Genomic DNA, 14,178 nt, shown 5'->3' with positions numbered 1-14,178 from the left:
AGTACCACCTTACCTGGGCTTCCACTCCTTGCAGCTCTGCCTGCTGGAGGCGACTCTGTAAGGACGCCACAGTTTCACGCAGTTCCATCAGCTCAGATTCCAGGGAGCTCTGTTTGCCTTCCCACTTGGATTTCTCTTTGGGAAGAGACGGAGGAAGGCCCATGATTGGGGTGGAGGAAAAGAGGGATATAGAGGTGATGGGAGAAGGGGAACAGAAACAAAGGAGGAAAAGGCCAAGAAGAAGAGAATTACACCCAGTTTCATAGAGACATGACCCTTCTGCCCGCTGCTCTGCCTAGGCTCCCTGCTGCTTCCAGACCCCTGCCTGCATCTGCTGCCCATGTCCTGCACTGCCTGACAATTGTGCCAACACTTCTCATCCTGATCACCCAGCTTCTCAACCCTGGATTCCAGACAGGGTTGAGCTTCACGACGTGGGATGTCCTTTTCAGCCAGTAATCCTAGGATTTTGCAGAGGTTCCTAGAGACCAGGGCGGCTCTGCGGGGGCCCTCCCTTTCTGCAAAAGGCACCAGAACCCAGCTCTGTATATGGCTCTCGGGGAGCCCTATGGGACATTTTAAGACCCAGATCCACTCCCCACGTTGTCTTCTTCTCTTCTGTAGGTGAGCCTTGAGCCTTAAGACCCTCCTCTTTATTTTCCTGGTGGTCAACACCCTTCCCAGCCTTGGCTGTAGCACAGACACGTTCTCCCTAGGTTCCCCCTTTTACTATCTCCCAAACAAGCTCAGGATCCCTGCCAATCACTTTGAGAACACAGTTGTGGATGACAAAATAAGTAACACTGATAAATGATTAATGACAGAATTTTACGGTGTTCTTCCAGATGAGGCCTTAGGTAGCCAGTTTTTAAACCTGCAGACAGAGAAAAATGGAAGCCTAGCCACCAACTTCCCTCAGCTCACCAAATCTGTTCCTCCTAATCCCTTCTGCCAGGATGGCCCTCAAAGGCCAAGCAAAGCATGAAAAGTAGTTCAGGGGGTTCACCATCCCTTTGGAGATGCCTCTGGGTATCTTCTCACAGTTGTGGGGAAGCAGTAAAGAGTGATTCCCAGGCTGATCCCACCCCTCTGGGCTCTCTGCCTTTCCTCACACTTTGGTCGTGTCTGACTCTGCAATGCTATGGACCATAGCCCGCCAGGCTCCTCTGTCCATGGGATCCACCAGACAAGACTATTGGAGTGGGCTGCCCTTTCTTCCTCCATGGGATCTTCCCAACTCAGGGATCAAACCCAGGTCTCCTGCATTGCAGGCGGATTCTTTACCATCTGAGCCACCTGGGAGTCGGCCATTCCTCTCTTTCCCTCAAACCCCTCCTGCCTTGAGCTTCTCACCTTCCTCGTTCTGGGAGAGCTGTCTCTGCAGAGCCTGCAACTCTGTGTGGACCTGGCTCTTCTCGGCCTCCATATCACTGAGACGCTGTTCCAGCTTCTGGGCTTGATCCCGCAGATCATCCTGGAAAAGGAAGCGCATGGAACTCAAGCTCCCCATCTTCCATGACGTCGCCCCAGTCCAGGACTCGAGCCCTTTAGTCCCTCAGCTTCTGTCAGCGTTTGCCAGCGAGGACCTACTCTGAGATTGCTGGGTTATTTACCTCTGAACTCACGTGCATCCGGTTCCCAGAAGTGATGACAGGCCCTGCCCCAACTGGCTGGAGCCTGGCTTCCCCTTCTGACTCGTCCGTCTTTGAAACAGAACTCCTGCTGAAGTCTTAGCCCAGGATCCCTCTCCTCTCCCTGAACCACTTCACATTTTAGCTCTAAGGTCACTGCTTCCCTTCTTCTGACCCTCTCAAGTCAGACTGCACTGTCTCTGCCTCCTACTACCAGAATGTGCACCTGCTACTGATCTAGTTAATTCTAGTAGCTCGGCTTTATCTCAGGATGAAGCTGGGTTGCTCAGCCCTGTCATGAGCCTTCCTGAGGGCAGAAAGCAGGTGTTTCTCCTTTCTGTATCCCTAGCTCAGAGTGACTGGCATACTGACACTCAATTTTCACTGACCGATAGGTTCACTGTAAGGTGGGATTTGGAGGACATTTCATATTGCCTTGGGCCTAGAATGCTTCTATAAACGGCAACCTCAAATCTCAGTGATCCCCATTTGTTGGTTTCTTCTTGGAGGTCTTGGCACCAAGAACAATTCGTGGCTGAGAGGAAAATGATGTAAAACAATATCCCAGATCTACACAGAGATCTACATGGTTTACAGGGCTCACCTGAGTCCCTCACTCATTTAATCCTCAAAGCCCGGTGAAGTGGGCACAGTGTGCCTTAATTTACTAATGAAACCAAGGTCCAGGAAGCCAAATGCTTTATTCACGGCTGCCAGGTAGTAAGCAATAGAGGCAGAACTCATTCCAACTTGATGTCAGAAATAAATCAGGTCAGGGACTTCCCTGGTGGTCCAAGGAACCACTAGGGGGTTAGCGTGGCTAAGTCTCCACGTTCCCAATGCAAGATGCCTGGTTCAATCCCCAGTCAGGAAACTAGATCCCACATGCCGCAACTACTAAGACCTAGCACAATCAAATAAATAATTTTTTTTTTTTAAGAAATAACACGGGTCAAACTATGTCATGGGCCTTTTTCAGCAGAGGTGAAGAGCTTGAGGAAAGAGAACAGAGACACATACCCGGGCCTGCTGCGTCTTCCACAGGTCTTGGTGAAGCTTGTGGAGGGCGGCCGCCACCGCCTCAACTGAGAGAGCCGTCAGGAGGGGCCCTCTCTTAAAGAGGATCCTAGCGCCATTCTGGTCTGAAAAAACGAGGAAACACCTCCTGACCTGGTTGCACTATGAAATGAAATAGGCACACCACACCACCCTGATGTGGCCCTGGTCTTCCTATCCATCTCTCCTCTCTTCAAAGAATCCCCCTCAGCAGTTTGTTCATCGTGCTCTGGTCTGCATACCTATATGCTAGGCACTTTGATGGGCACTAGAAATTGCCAGCTATTATTTGTTAGGCATTTAATAAGTGCCAGGACAGGGAAGCCTGGCGTGCCATAGTCCATGGGGTCACAAAGAGAAGGACACAACTGAGCGGGTGAACAACAATAACAAGTGCCAGAGACTGTGCGGGCAATTTTATTTCTGTCATCTCATTAACTCCTTAGAAAAATCCCGAGAGGTGGGTACTTATAACACCCTCATTTTATAGTTGAGAAAATCAAGCTCAGAGAGGAGAGGTCACTTGCCCAAGGACATATGTCTAGCAAATGGCAGAGCTGGGGTTCACACTCTGACGGAACCCATCCCAAGAGGCTGCGGCCTTGGCCTTGATGCAGTACTGCCTGGAGAACTGCACCCCTCTCCTCTACCCTGGGAGCTAGGCCGGGCTTTGCCCAAGGGCCTGAGCTCCTGGGTGGCTCCCTCACCTGGCTCCGGGCCCCAGAGGGAGGGGGCTGAGTCTCCCCCGCCGCTCAGCTCCAGCCTGCTCTCGCAGGCAGACCCCAGGGCCTGCTGCAGGACAGAATAGAGGCTGGCCAGCTGGACCTGGGCCTGGTGCCCAGGCTGCTGCTCCGCCACCAGCGCCTCCAGCCGGCTCTCCGTGCTGCGCAGGCGCAGCTGGAGTTGGGCCGCCTTGGTCTCCTGCGCCCACAAGGAAGCTCGGAGCTGCTGTTCAGTGACTCGAGACGCCTCCAGCTCCTCCAGCAGCTGAGTCTCCTGGGCCAGGAAGTCAGCCTCCTTTTCCTTCACCTCCTGCTTCAGTAATTCCACCTGCCAGAGAGGAAGTATGGTCACTCCGAGCAGGGAGTGGACACCCCCTCCCTGGACCCTCCCGGGCCCAATCCCACTCGATCCCCAGGGTTGTGGGGTTGTCTGGGGCTGGGAGGATTTCAGGAGGCTCAGCTCTCCAGCAGGAAGGGAGGGTCTGGAATGAGTGTCACCCCAGATCTGACCTACGCACCTACCTAAGGACTCCTGACATGTGGGCCTGGGCTATATGCTCACGGGCTCTGGCCCTGGTCCCCTTGGCAACTATGCCAGCTTCCTCCTATGATTAGTAATCTGCCTGAGAGACCTCCCTGGTAGTCCAGTGTCTAAGACTCTGTGCTCCCAATGCAGGGGGCCTGGGTTCAATCCTGGTCAGGGAACTAGATCCCACATGCTGCAACTAAAAATATTTTGCGTGTTCACAACGAAGGTGCCAACTAAGATCTGGGGCAGCTGAAAAAAAAAAAAAATTCTGCTTGAAACCCTGATACTGAGCCAAAAGAAGACAACTCACAATAATAATGGCTACCATTTACTGAATGCTTACTGTGCTCCTGACATTTCCTATATTCCTACAATGATTAAGAATTATCACCCTTGTTTTATGGATAAATAAAGCGATATTCACACAACCAGGAAACAGTAGAGCAGGGATCACACCCAGGACTGTCTAACAAGCAGACCTGGGTCCTGCTCTACCACAGTCTACATCTAGCTCTTACTCCCTTCACGTTTTTCCTCCCAGCTCCATCTTCCCTCCGTGCACAGGTCTGGGGTCCTGCTGTGAACAGACCAAGTCGGTGGAAGGCCTCTTGCTGCTGTGGACCCGAGGGGAGTAATATTTGTTCCCCTTGCTGTGTCTTGCCGGGCAGACTGGGTGCACTTGGCACTGGCCAGGCAAGAACAGGCCTGCGTAAGCCCTATCCTCTGGGCCCCATGTTCCAGTCATCAGCGGTCTGTTCTTGACTCTGGGTCAGGTTCCCATGCTCCACCCTACCCGGTCCTGGCTTCCCTCTCCTGCCGGGTCTGCTGAGGCCCCAGTGTGACTGAGCAAGCACCCGCCGACTCCAGAGGCTGGCTTCCATCAGGGAAGAGATTTCCTGCTGGGGTGGGAGATACCTGAGCGCTGAGCTCTTTCTGCCCAGCCTGGGCCTCCTGCATGTCCTGGCGCAGGGAGCTCAGTTCTTGCTGTTGAACAGAGTCAGCCTCTTGCAGAACAAGGAGTCTCTGTTCCTTTTCCACCAGCGACAGAGTCAGGCTAAAAAGAGAGGGGTCAAGTTCAAGTTCGATGCATGAAGCAGGGCACTCAAAGCTGGTACTCCAGGACAACCTAGAGGAATGGGGTAGGGAGGGACGTGGGGGGGGGGGTTCAGGATGGGGGGACACGTGTGCACCCGTGGTTGATTCATGTGCATGTATGCCAAAACCCATCACAATACTGTAAAGTAATTACCCTCCAATTAAAATAAATAAATAAAATTTTTAAAAAAGAGAGAGGGGTCAGAGGGCCAGGCCATTCCCTCAGGCAACAAAGAACTACCTTCTCATCTGACTGCTCTAACATAGCATGGATAATTAGCATAGAAACAGTAATGATCATGATTACAGGCTAAGAATAAAAATCTGTGCTTATTGAGCACCTACTGATTGCTCCTAGGTTCAACTTCACAATTTACTCTTTGGCAAATTCCAGAAATCCCTACACAGTACCTCAAATTCAACACGTCCAATTCTTCCCATCTCCTCTGCACCTCCCCTCCACCCAGTCACCCCTGCCACATTCCCCAGCTCAGTGAATGGTATCTCCATCCACCCTTAGAAGTCCTGACCACATCACAGCATTCTTCCCTCATCCTGCCTGTGTCCACTCTAAGACTACATATAAACTGATCCCAACTCCCCTAATGTCCCTTAAACCCCTTGCCTCCTCCTCTTCTTTACCACCCGACCAGGGCTCCAGCTTTGGTATCTCTTATCTGGACATCGGTACCATTCTCGTACTTCTAGTTTCATCAACAAAAGGGTTTCTCCCGCCTCAGGCTCCAGGTAACATAATCTGCCAATACCTTCCCTTGGAGATGATTCGATTAATGTCTCCTCCACAAAACCTTCAATTCTATTGAGGCAGAGACCATACTGTCTTACTTAAACTATATCCCCAACCTCTGGCATAGTGTTTGGTGCGTGAGGCATCTTCTCCACTAAATGAATGAAGTGCAAGCTTCGGAAACAGGGACCATGCCCTCTCTACACAGTTACCTGTAGAGTCCAGAGCTAGGGACATGAGTGGTTAGGGGACCTGAGCAAAGAACGGTCAACCTCACCGTGACCCCTGGATCCAGAAAGGCCAAAGCCAACTCCATGGGCTGTCCAGCCTACCTGGCTTTTTCTCTCTCCAGCTCCTTCTGAATTCGGCTACACTCCTGGGCCTCTCTCAGCTTTTCCTGAACCTCCTGGTCCATGAACCTCTGGGAGGCTTCTTTGGAAAGCAGCTGAGACTTCAAGTCCTCCACCTGGAAAGTCAAGAGCATGAGGACCAGGGATAGGAAGTCAGTGGAAGGATGCTTCTCATCTAGGACTTTAGGGTCCTTCAAGGTTTACCATAGTCAGCAGCCCATTTCCAACGCCCAGGAGGGCCTGCCAACCCTTAGATGCTGTTCTTAACTACCTCCCTCCGCCAACCATTCATAAGCCCCTCACTACTGTTCAGCCTCGTCACCTGTCTCCCCAGCCTCATGTATGGTGTATAAAGGAGGCGCAAAGAAAAACCTTGGCTGAATGTAACTCTGTCCAAAGGCCAAGTGACTATATTTTTTTAAAAATAAACAATCCGAGTACTATCTGATACAGGATTCTGAGAAGGAAAAGCAACCTGGTATAAAAACACTTGCTCTGTGGGGGAAGTTGGATCAAGGAGGATGCCAAAAAAATGTGAGGTTTGGGTTTCCCTGGTGGCTGAGACAGTAAAGAATCCGCCTGCCAATGCAGGAGACGTGGGTTCGATCCCCAGGTTGGGAAGATCCCCTGGGGAAGGAAATGGAAACCCACTCCAGTATTCTTGTCTGGGAAATCCAAAGGACAGAGGAGCCTGGGGGATAAAGTTCATGGGATCACAAAGGATCGGACACGACTCAGTCATTAAACAATAACAACCATGGTCCCCACTAAGAGAGGTTACTAACTATCCCAGGGCCTGGGAGGCATACGCTCAGTTCTGAGAACCCTTCACTTCTCACTTAATACTGGGGCCTCCCCTCCCCATCCCAAGCTCAGGCAGCAGGGCCAAGGTTTCCCTGTCCTGCCAGGGGGAGTAGGAGGGCCTGGCTGTGCTGGGGAAGGGTTGCCGGGCTGGGAAAGAGGAGCAGGGACCTGCTTCTGCAGGTCTGTCTTATCCTGCAGCAGGACGCAGCCCTCCTCCTGGAGGGCCACCAGGCTGTCTCTATGCTGCTGGGCTGCCTGCTCCAGCGCTTGCTGAGCCTCCTGGAGCTGGGTCTGCAGCATCCCGGTGGTCTCCTGCAAGGGGAGAAGAGAGAATCCTGTATCAGAAGAGAGAAGGGAACCTTGGTCACAAAATCTGTGTTGCAGAGATTGTATCGTAGAAATACTGGTTTTTAGGTTGGGTTGGCAAAAGCCGAGGCGGGGCCCAGCTAAGTCGTGTTGTTTCCGTGATACGTTGTCACCTCAAGTCCTCACCTCCTCCTCCTGCTCCTCCCTGACCAAGCGCACTGCTCACTCAGGGTGCCTCACTCAGACCACTGCAGCAGCTCTTGCCGGGTGTCCCGACTTCCACTTCATGCTGCCACGCCCACATGCACACAGGTACACACACACACAAACACACACACAATTCTCCCCTCAGAGGCTAAAGTATTTAAAAAATACATATAGTAAATCATGTCCCACTCTGATTTTTAGATACCATCCAACACATTCCTTCTGCCCTTAGAACAAAATCCAACCTCCTTCCATGGCTGACAAAGGGTTCCTGCCCCCAAGCTTATCAAGGGACTTGTCCCGGGTCGTTTCTGCCTGTCCCAGGTCCTTACGACAGCTATTTCTACTGCCTGAACTGTCCTTCAAATGGCTGGCTTCTTTTCTTTTTAATGGTTTTATTGAGATTGAGTTCATATATCCTGCAACTGACCCATTTAAAGCAGACAATTCAATGGTATTTAGCATATTCACAGGGTTGTGCCACAGTTACTGTGATAATTTTTTACCATTTTTATCAGCTACAGAAACAAACTGCATACCCTCCCCATCCCCCATCCTCACTTCCAACCACTCATCTACTCTCTGTCTTTATAGGTTTGCCTCTTTGGGCTACTGCCTGCAAGTGGAATAATATACCATGTGGCCTCTTGTAACTGGCTTCTTTCACTTAGCAAAATCCTTTCAAGGTTCACCCTTACTGTTTTAAGGGCCTGACTCTTTTCAACCTTCATGGCTCAGCTCAAATGTCACTTTCTCAGTGAGGGCCCCACTGACCACCTTTGTCCAAAGAGGCCTTCCCTGAATCCCTCTCAGTTACCTCGGCCTATTCGTTTCCTTTACAGCCCTTATCGCGACCTACAGTTATCTCACTTATTCTGTGTCCTCTCTGCCACTTTATAAAATACCACGACTGTCACGTTCACCATTGTGCCACAGCTTTCTATTGGTCAAGTGTCAGCAGCTAGCCCGGGGCCTGGTGCAAAGCAGTGCCAAAGAGCAGGTCAATGTGAAAGAGTGGGGACTTCCCTGGTGGTCCAGTGGCTAGGAATCCATCTGCTAATGCAGGGGACATGGGTTTGATCCCTGGTCCAGGAAGACTGCTGGACATGCTACAGGGCAACTAACTAACCGTGGGTCACAACTACTGAGCCCATGCTATAGAGCCTGGGATCTAGCGAGGCCACCCCAATGAGAATTCCGAGCACTGCAATGAAGAGTAGCTCCCACTCACCACAAATACAGAAAGCCTGTACGTAGAAACCAAAACCCAGTGCAGCAAAAAACAACAACAACAACAACAACAATCCACCTGTCTATGCAGGGGACATGGGTTTGATCCTTGGTTGGGGAACCAAGATCCCATGTAACAGGGCAGCTAAGCCCACTTGCTGCAACTATGGAGCCTGCACACCACAACTAGAGAGAAGCCTGCACACTGCAACAGAAGATCCTGTGTGCCGCAGCTAAGACCTGACACAGCCCTATAAATACATGTTTAAAAAAGAAAAACAAAACAGTGTGAAGGAGTGAATCACCGCTCCCTTTTCTCCCTGCCCAGGACCACCCCCTATACCTGCTCCTTTAACTGCTGAACCTTCATGTCCTGCCTCAGCCGCTCCAGCTGTTGGCTGGCCTCTGCCAGCTCCTTCTGCGTCTGCAGCAGCGTCTCCAGGAGGGACATCCTCTCCTTCTCTGTCTCGAGCTGCATCTGTGAAGGGGCAGGAGGGCCGGGGCTTGTTGGGTCAGGGGTCATCATGCTCATCCACAAAGCCACAAGGACACGCCAGGTGCTCTAGGTTCTTCTGGCAAATGGGGTGGGGGGGGGGGGGGCGGCGGCGCTGAGGGCAGAGGAAGGTTGGGACCACTGACTGAGAACCAGGAAGTGTGAAGATTGCCACTGGTTTGCAAGCTGACAGGATGTGGTAAACGGCGGCCCTCCCTCAGGAAGTGGGACACACGGCCAGCCCCGCAGCCAACGGTGCCGGTCGCCTGCTCACGGGGGCAGAGTGGGAGGCCTGGAAGCCCCTATAGCCCCACTCCCGGGGGGCTGGAAGGAAGTGGTCGGAGGAAGGGGGTCACAGGGAACACGCAGCCCTCCCAGCTACCCACCTGGCACAGGGCGCTCTCGGCCTCGGCCCGCTCTTCCTCCCTCCGCGTCCGCATTGCCTCCATTTCTGCCTGCTGTTTGCTCAGCCTCGCTTCCAGCTCCGTCTTCTCCCTCTCCAGGCTCTCCAGAAGCTTCTCCAGTTCCTGCCGGTGCTGGGAGCGCTCTTCTTCCTGGTCGTACGAAGGAAACACTGACTGAGCCGAGAGGGTGAGGCGCGGAGGCAGAGGAGCAGCAGGTGAGAGTGAGTCTACCTACTGCTCACCGGCTGTGTGGCCTCGGTGTCTTGCTCACCAAGCCTGTTTTCTCATCTGTGAGGTAAGGCTAATTATCCTGCCTTGCCTATCTCGCCAAGTTTTATGAGAATCAAGTGAGATTTATTTGAAAAAAAAAAAAAAAAAAACAGGGGTGTCCTTGGCAGTTCAGTGGTTAAGACTCTGCACTCCCACTGCAGAGGGCACGGGTTCAACCCCTGGTCTGGGAAGATCCCACATGCCGTGGGGCAACTAAGGCCATGGACCACAACCACTTAGCCTGTGAGCCACAGCTACAGAGCCCACGTGCTACAATGACTGAAGCCTGTGTGCCTAGAGCCTGTCCTCTGCAACGAGAGAAGCCTCTGCAATGCAATGAAGAGCAGCCCCTGCTCGCCGCAGCTAGAGAAGGCCTGCACGCAGCAATGAAGACCCAACACAACAAAAGATAAAATACATAAATTAAGATAAAAAAACAGGGACATCCCTGGTGGTCCAGTTGTTAAGACTCTGTGTTCCTAATGCAGGGAGCACAGGTTCGACCCCTGGTCAGGGAACTAAGATCTTGCATGCCGTACCATACCACCGAAGAAAAAAAAAGATATAATACATGTAACTGTTTTTTAAAGTACAAATGTCCCTCATATAAGCTACAAATATTTGCTATTTTTAACCACATCATGCTTGGCGGTTGTAACAGCAAATAGGTGGTGGACTCATTCTCTGTTGCCCCTCTCCCCTGCTCAGAGTGGCAGGGTCAGCCTTCTGAAGTCAGACCACGTCTAGCTATGATGTCTCCTACAGGATTCAAGACCGTCAGGATGGAGCATCCCAGAGTCCACCAGTGACCGACTTCCCTGATTTCCTGGATGAATCCAGCCCCTCTGTCAGGCTCTCAGGATGGTGGTGAGGGGCTCTGGAGCCAGGCTGCCCTGGGTTGCAGTCTTTACTCCAGCACTACTAGTATGACCTCAGTTAATTTCTATCGCATCTCTGTGCCTCCGTTTCCTCATCTATAAAAATGAGGATAGGGAATTCCCCGGCGGTCCAGTGGTTAGGACTCTGTGTTTTCACTACTGAGGGCAGAAGTTTAATCCTTACTCTGGGAACTAAGATCTTGCAAGCTGCACAGCATGGCCAAAATATAAACAAATAAATTCTCGGTAAAAAAATAAGTGTTAGACACTCAGTTGTGTCCAACTCTTTGCAACCTCATGGACTGTAGTCTACCAGGCTCCTCTATCCATGGGATTTCCCAGGCAAGAATACTGGAGTGGGTTGCCATTTTCTCCTCCAGGGGATCTTCCAGAACTAAGGACTTCCCTGGTGGCTCAGACGGTAAAGAATCGGCCTGCAATGCAGGAGAGCAGGGTTTGATCCCTGGGTGAGGAACGTCTCCTGGGAAGGAAATGGCAACCCACTCCATTATTCTGGCCTGGGAAATCCCATGGACAAAGAAGCCTGGTGGGCTACAGTCCATGGTGCTGCAAAAGAGTTGGATATGACTTAGTGATTAAACAACAACAAAATGAATAAAAGTAAAACAGGTATTTTCAGACAATTAAACACCAACATACCCTCACCAAAGGTTATCTTCCTTCAAGAAGGAAAATAAAGCCAAATAGAAAACCCGACATGCAAGAAGGAATGGTGAGCAAAAACAAACCTTGTAAAAAAAATTTCAGGATATCTAAGCAATGATTGACTGTATCAAATAATCAAAAGGCATAACGTATGGTGTTAACAAACTACTAACAACTAAACACACTGACTAGTACAGCTGATAGGTGAGGAGGAGTGAAAGCAGGTAAAGTGTTCTGTGATCCTGTGTCATTCAGGAAAAGGGTAAATACAACAATTAACTTGAGATTCTATTAAGTATGTATTTTAAAATATTAAAGAATAACTAAAAGAATAAAAAACACAGTACATATCATCCAAAGTAGCAGAGAGAGAGAAAAAAGGTAGGAAAAGAATACAGCTTAATCATTCACTACAACCCTCTAAAAGAAGTTAAGGTGATCTCCCCGTCCCAAAAGGTAAAAAGACAAGATGAATAGCAAAAGATGACAGAAATAAATCCAAACATACCTATAATCACAATAAAAGCAAATGGACTAAATTATATAATTAAAAAGCAAAGGAAACACAGTTCTGAATTGGGCAAGAATTATCCAAGGTATTCTTCTGCTCCCTTTACACCCTGGAGGCCACGTCCATCTCTCCCACCCCCTGGCCACATCCGCCACCTACCCACTTCTCCTGGAGCCGATTCACCTCCTCCTCATGGGCCAACTTCAGCTGCTGCAGGGCAGCCTGCCCTTCTTGCTCAGCCTGGGCCAGCTGCCTAGCTGCTGTGTCCCGCGCCTGCTCTGCCCGGCTCCGTTCAGTGTCCAGTTCCAGCTGCAGGCACTTCACTTCCCCTAGGATGCCAGGGACAGGATCTGTCTGGTCTCTGAGCCTCTGCCCTCCCATCTTTCACCCTCCTCCCCAGGCCTCATGAGGAATTCCCGTCTCAGAGGCTGGGGGCGTGTGTGTGTGTGTGTGTGTGTGTGTGTGTGTGTGTGTGTGCTGGGGGCGTGTGTGTGTGTGTGTGTGTGTGTACATGTGTGTGTGTTAGTCACTCAGTCATGTCCAACTCTTTGCAACTCCATGGACTGTAGGCTACCAGACTCCTCTGTCCATGCGATTCTCCAGGCAAGAATACTGGAGTGGGTGGTCATTCCCTTCTCCAGGAGATCTGCCTGACCCAGGGATTGAACCTGGGTCTCCTGCATTGCAGGCAGATTCGTTACCATCTGAGCCACCAGGGAAGCCCCCTCGGAGGCCCTAGGTCTGGCTCTAATAGCTTCCCACCGTCTTCCTGGCTTTTGGTATCCCCGTGGACTGAAGTGTGCCCATCCCAGCTGGGTTCTCACCTTGGATTACTTCCTTGGCTTGAGTGACAGTTTGAATCTGGACCTCCAGCTGCCCTTTGGTGACCTCTACCAGAGAATTTTGTTGCTGGGCCTCAAACAGACTGCTCTCCAGTACCTCCTTGGCTGAGCTGTCAGGTTCAGGAATCAGGAGAGTTCTTACCCATTAAGCCCCTTACCCTTCCCTAAGAGGAGTTGGGTTCTAACTACTGGCCACCTAGAGAAGCTAGGGGGGCAATTACAAACTCATAACTCTTTGAAACCCCCATACACTTTGGACAAGGAACTCAGCTTGGCTACGCCTTGCTTTGCAAAGCTCTCTGCCCCTGGCAGAACTGGGTGTGGGCCCTACCTGAGCCCCAGCAGTTGTTCTGAGAGCTCCTGCCGGTCTCGCTCCACAGCCTGCAGCCGCACCTCGAGAGCCGCCTTCTCCCGTGCCAGAGCCTCCTTCTCCTGGACTTCTCGGGCAAGCATCTCTTCCTGGCGCTTTGTCTCTTGCTTTAGCTGTTCCATCTGAGCTGAGGCTGCCTCCTGCTGGTGATATGTCTGGGGGGTACAGAACTGATGAGACAGGTGCAGAGGCAGGACCGCCCCCCCCAGGCTGCTATCATCAGATTAGGGTCACTGGACCCACCTCTGTGAGCTGTCCTCTCACACCAAGGGTCATACATCTATTTCCCTGATCTACCCAGAGTGCCCAGCCCAGGAAACAAGCTCTCCTTTGAGCAAGACTCTGTGCTTAGGGCGGCAAGAGATCTACCTCTAAGGAGCTTTTAGTCTTAAGAAGTAAGACACACACACATTACCACGAAGAAGGTGATCAATGCCCTGAGAAAGAGACTCTGAGAAGGGAAGAATGAAAGTGAAAGTGTTAGTCACTCAGTTGTGTCAGACTCTTTGTGACCCCATGGATTGTAGTCTGCCAGTCTCCTCTGTCCATGGGACTTTCCATCAAGAATACTGGAGTGGGTTGCCATGCCCTTCTCCAGACGATCCTCCTGACCCAGGGATCGAACGCAGATTCTTTACCGTCAGAGTCACCAGGGAAGACCCCTGAGAGGGGAGATTACATATAGTTATTAGGTCAACGAGAAGTTTGGTAGGGAAGATCACCTTTGAGTTGGGTCATTGGTTCAGAAAAAACTCATGGAGCGCCTTGCCATGTGTTAGACACTGTGCTAAAAGCTGGAGGGATTAAAAACAAATAAGACATAGCCTTGCTTCAAGGAGCTTTTGGTCTAATGGTGGAGACATGTAAACAGATATTCATAATACAGTATGAAGGCTGTGGTGGTTGAATAAACATGACGTATTATCAGAGAACACCGGAGAGGCATCTAACTCAAATTGATGGATGTGAAGCAATAGGGCATAAGTGAGGGATTCCTTTAGGAAACTGGAAGATGTACACCAAACTATTAATAGTAATGCTGGTCATTTCTAGGAAATGAGATTTT

General features: G+C 50.9%; 1 protein-coding gene across 5 annotated transcripts in view; it reads right to left on the bottom strand.

Moving 5' to 3' along the window:
* CEP250 (centrosomal protein 250) overlaps nt 1-14,178 on the bottom strand; it is a 54,215-nt gene that overhangs the window by 17,657 nt on the left and 22,380 nt on the right. For all 5 annotated transcript variants that reach the window (XM_061127142.1, XM_061127141.1, XM_061127143.1 and 2 more), the window contains 12 exons: nt 13,074-13,267; nt 12,725-12,852; nt 12,060-12,229; nt 9,558-9,725; nt 9,022-9,156; nt 7,104-7,247; nt 6,114-6,247; nt 4,854-4,992; nt 3,395-3,737; nt 2,652-2,773; nt 1,354-1,474; nt 14-135 (listed from right to left, as the gene is read on the bottom strand). In XM_061127142.1, coding sequence (XP_060983125.1) covers nt 14-135; nt 1,354-1,474; nt 2,652-2,773; nt 3,395-3,737; nt 4,854-4,992; nt 6,114-6,247; nt 7,104-7,247; nt 9,022-9,156; nt 9,558-9,725; nt 12,060-12,229; nt 12,725-12,852; nt 13,074-13,267 — 1,920 coding nt within the window. The remainder of the gene's footprint in view (nt 1-13; nt 136-1,353; nt 1,475-2,651; nt 2,774-3,394; nt 3,738-4,853; nt 4,993-6,113; nt 6,248-7,103; nt 7,248-9,021; nt 9,157-9,557; nt 9,726-12,059; nt 12,230-12,724; nt 12,853-13,073; nt 13,268-14,178) is intronic.

The sequence above is a fragment of the Dama dama genome, chromosome 23, assembly GCF_033118175.1.
Source record: "Dama dama isolate Ldn47 chromosome 23, ASM3311817v1, whole genome shotgun sequence".
NCBI classification, from domain to species: Eukaryota; Metazoa; Chordata; class Mammalia; order Artiodactyla; family Cervidae; genus Dama; species Dama dama.
The sequence above is the reverse complement of the archived record's forward strand: the minus strand, read 5'-3'. Positions and strand labels throughout refer to the sequence as shown.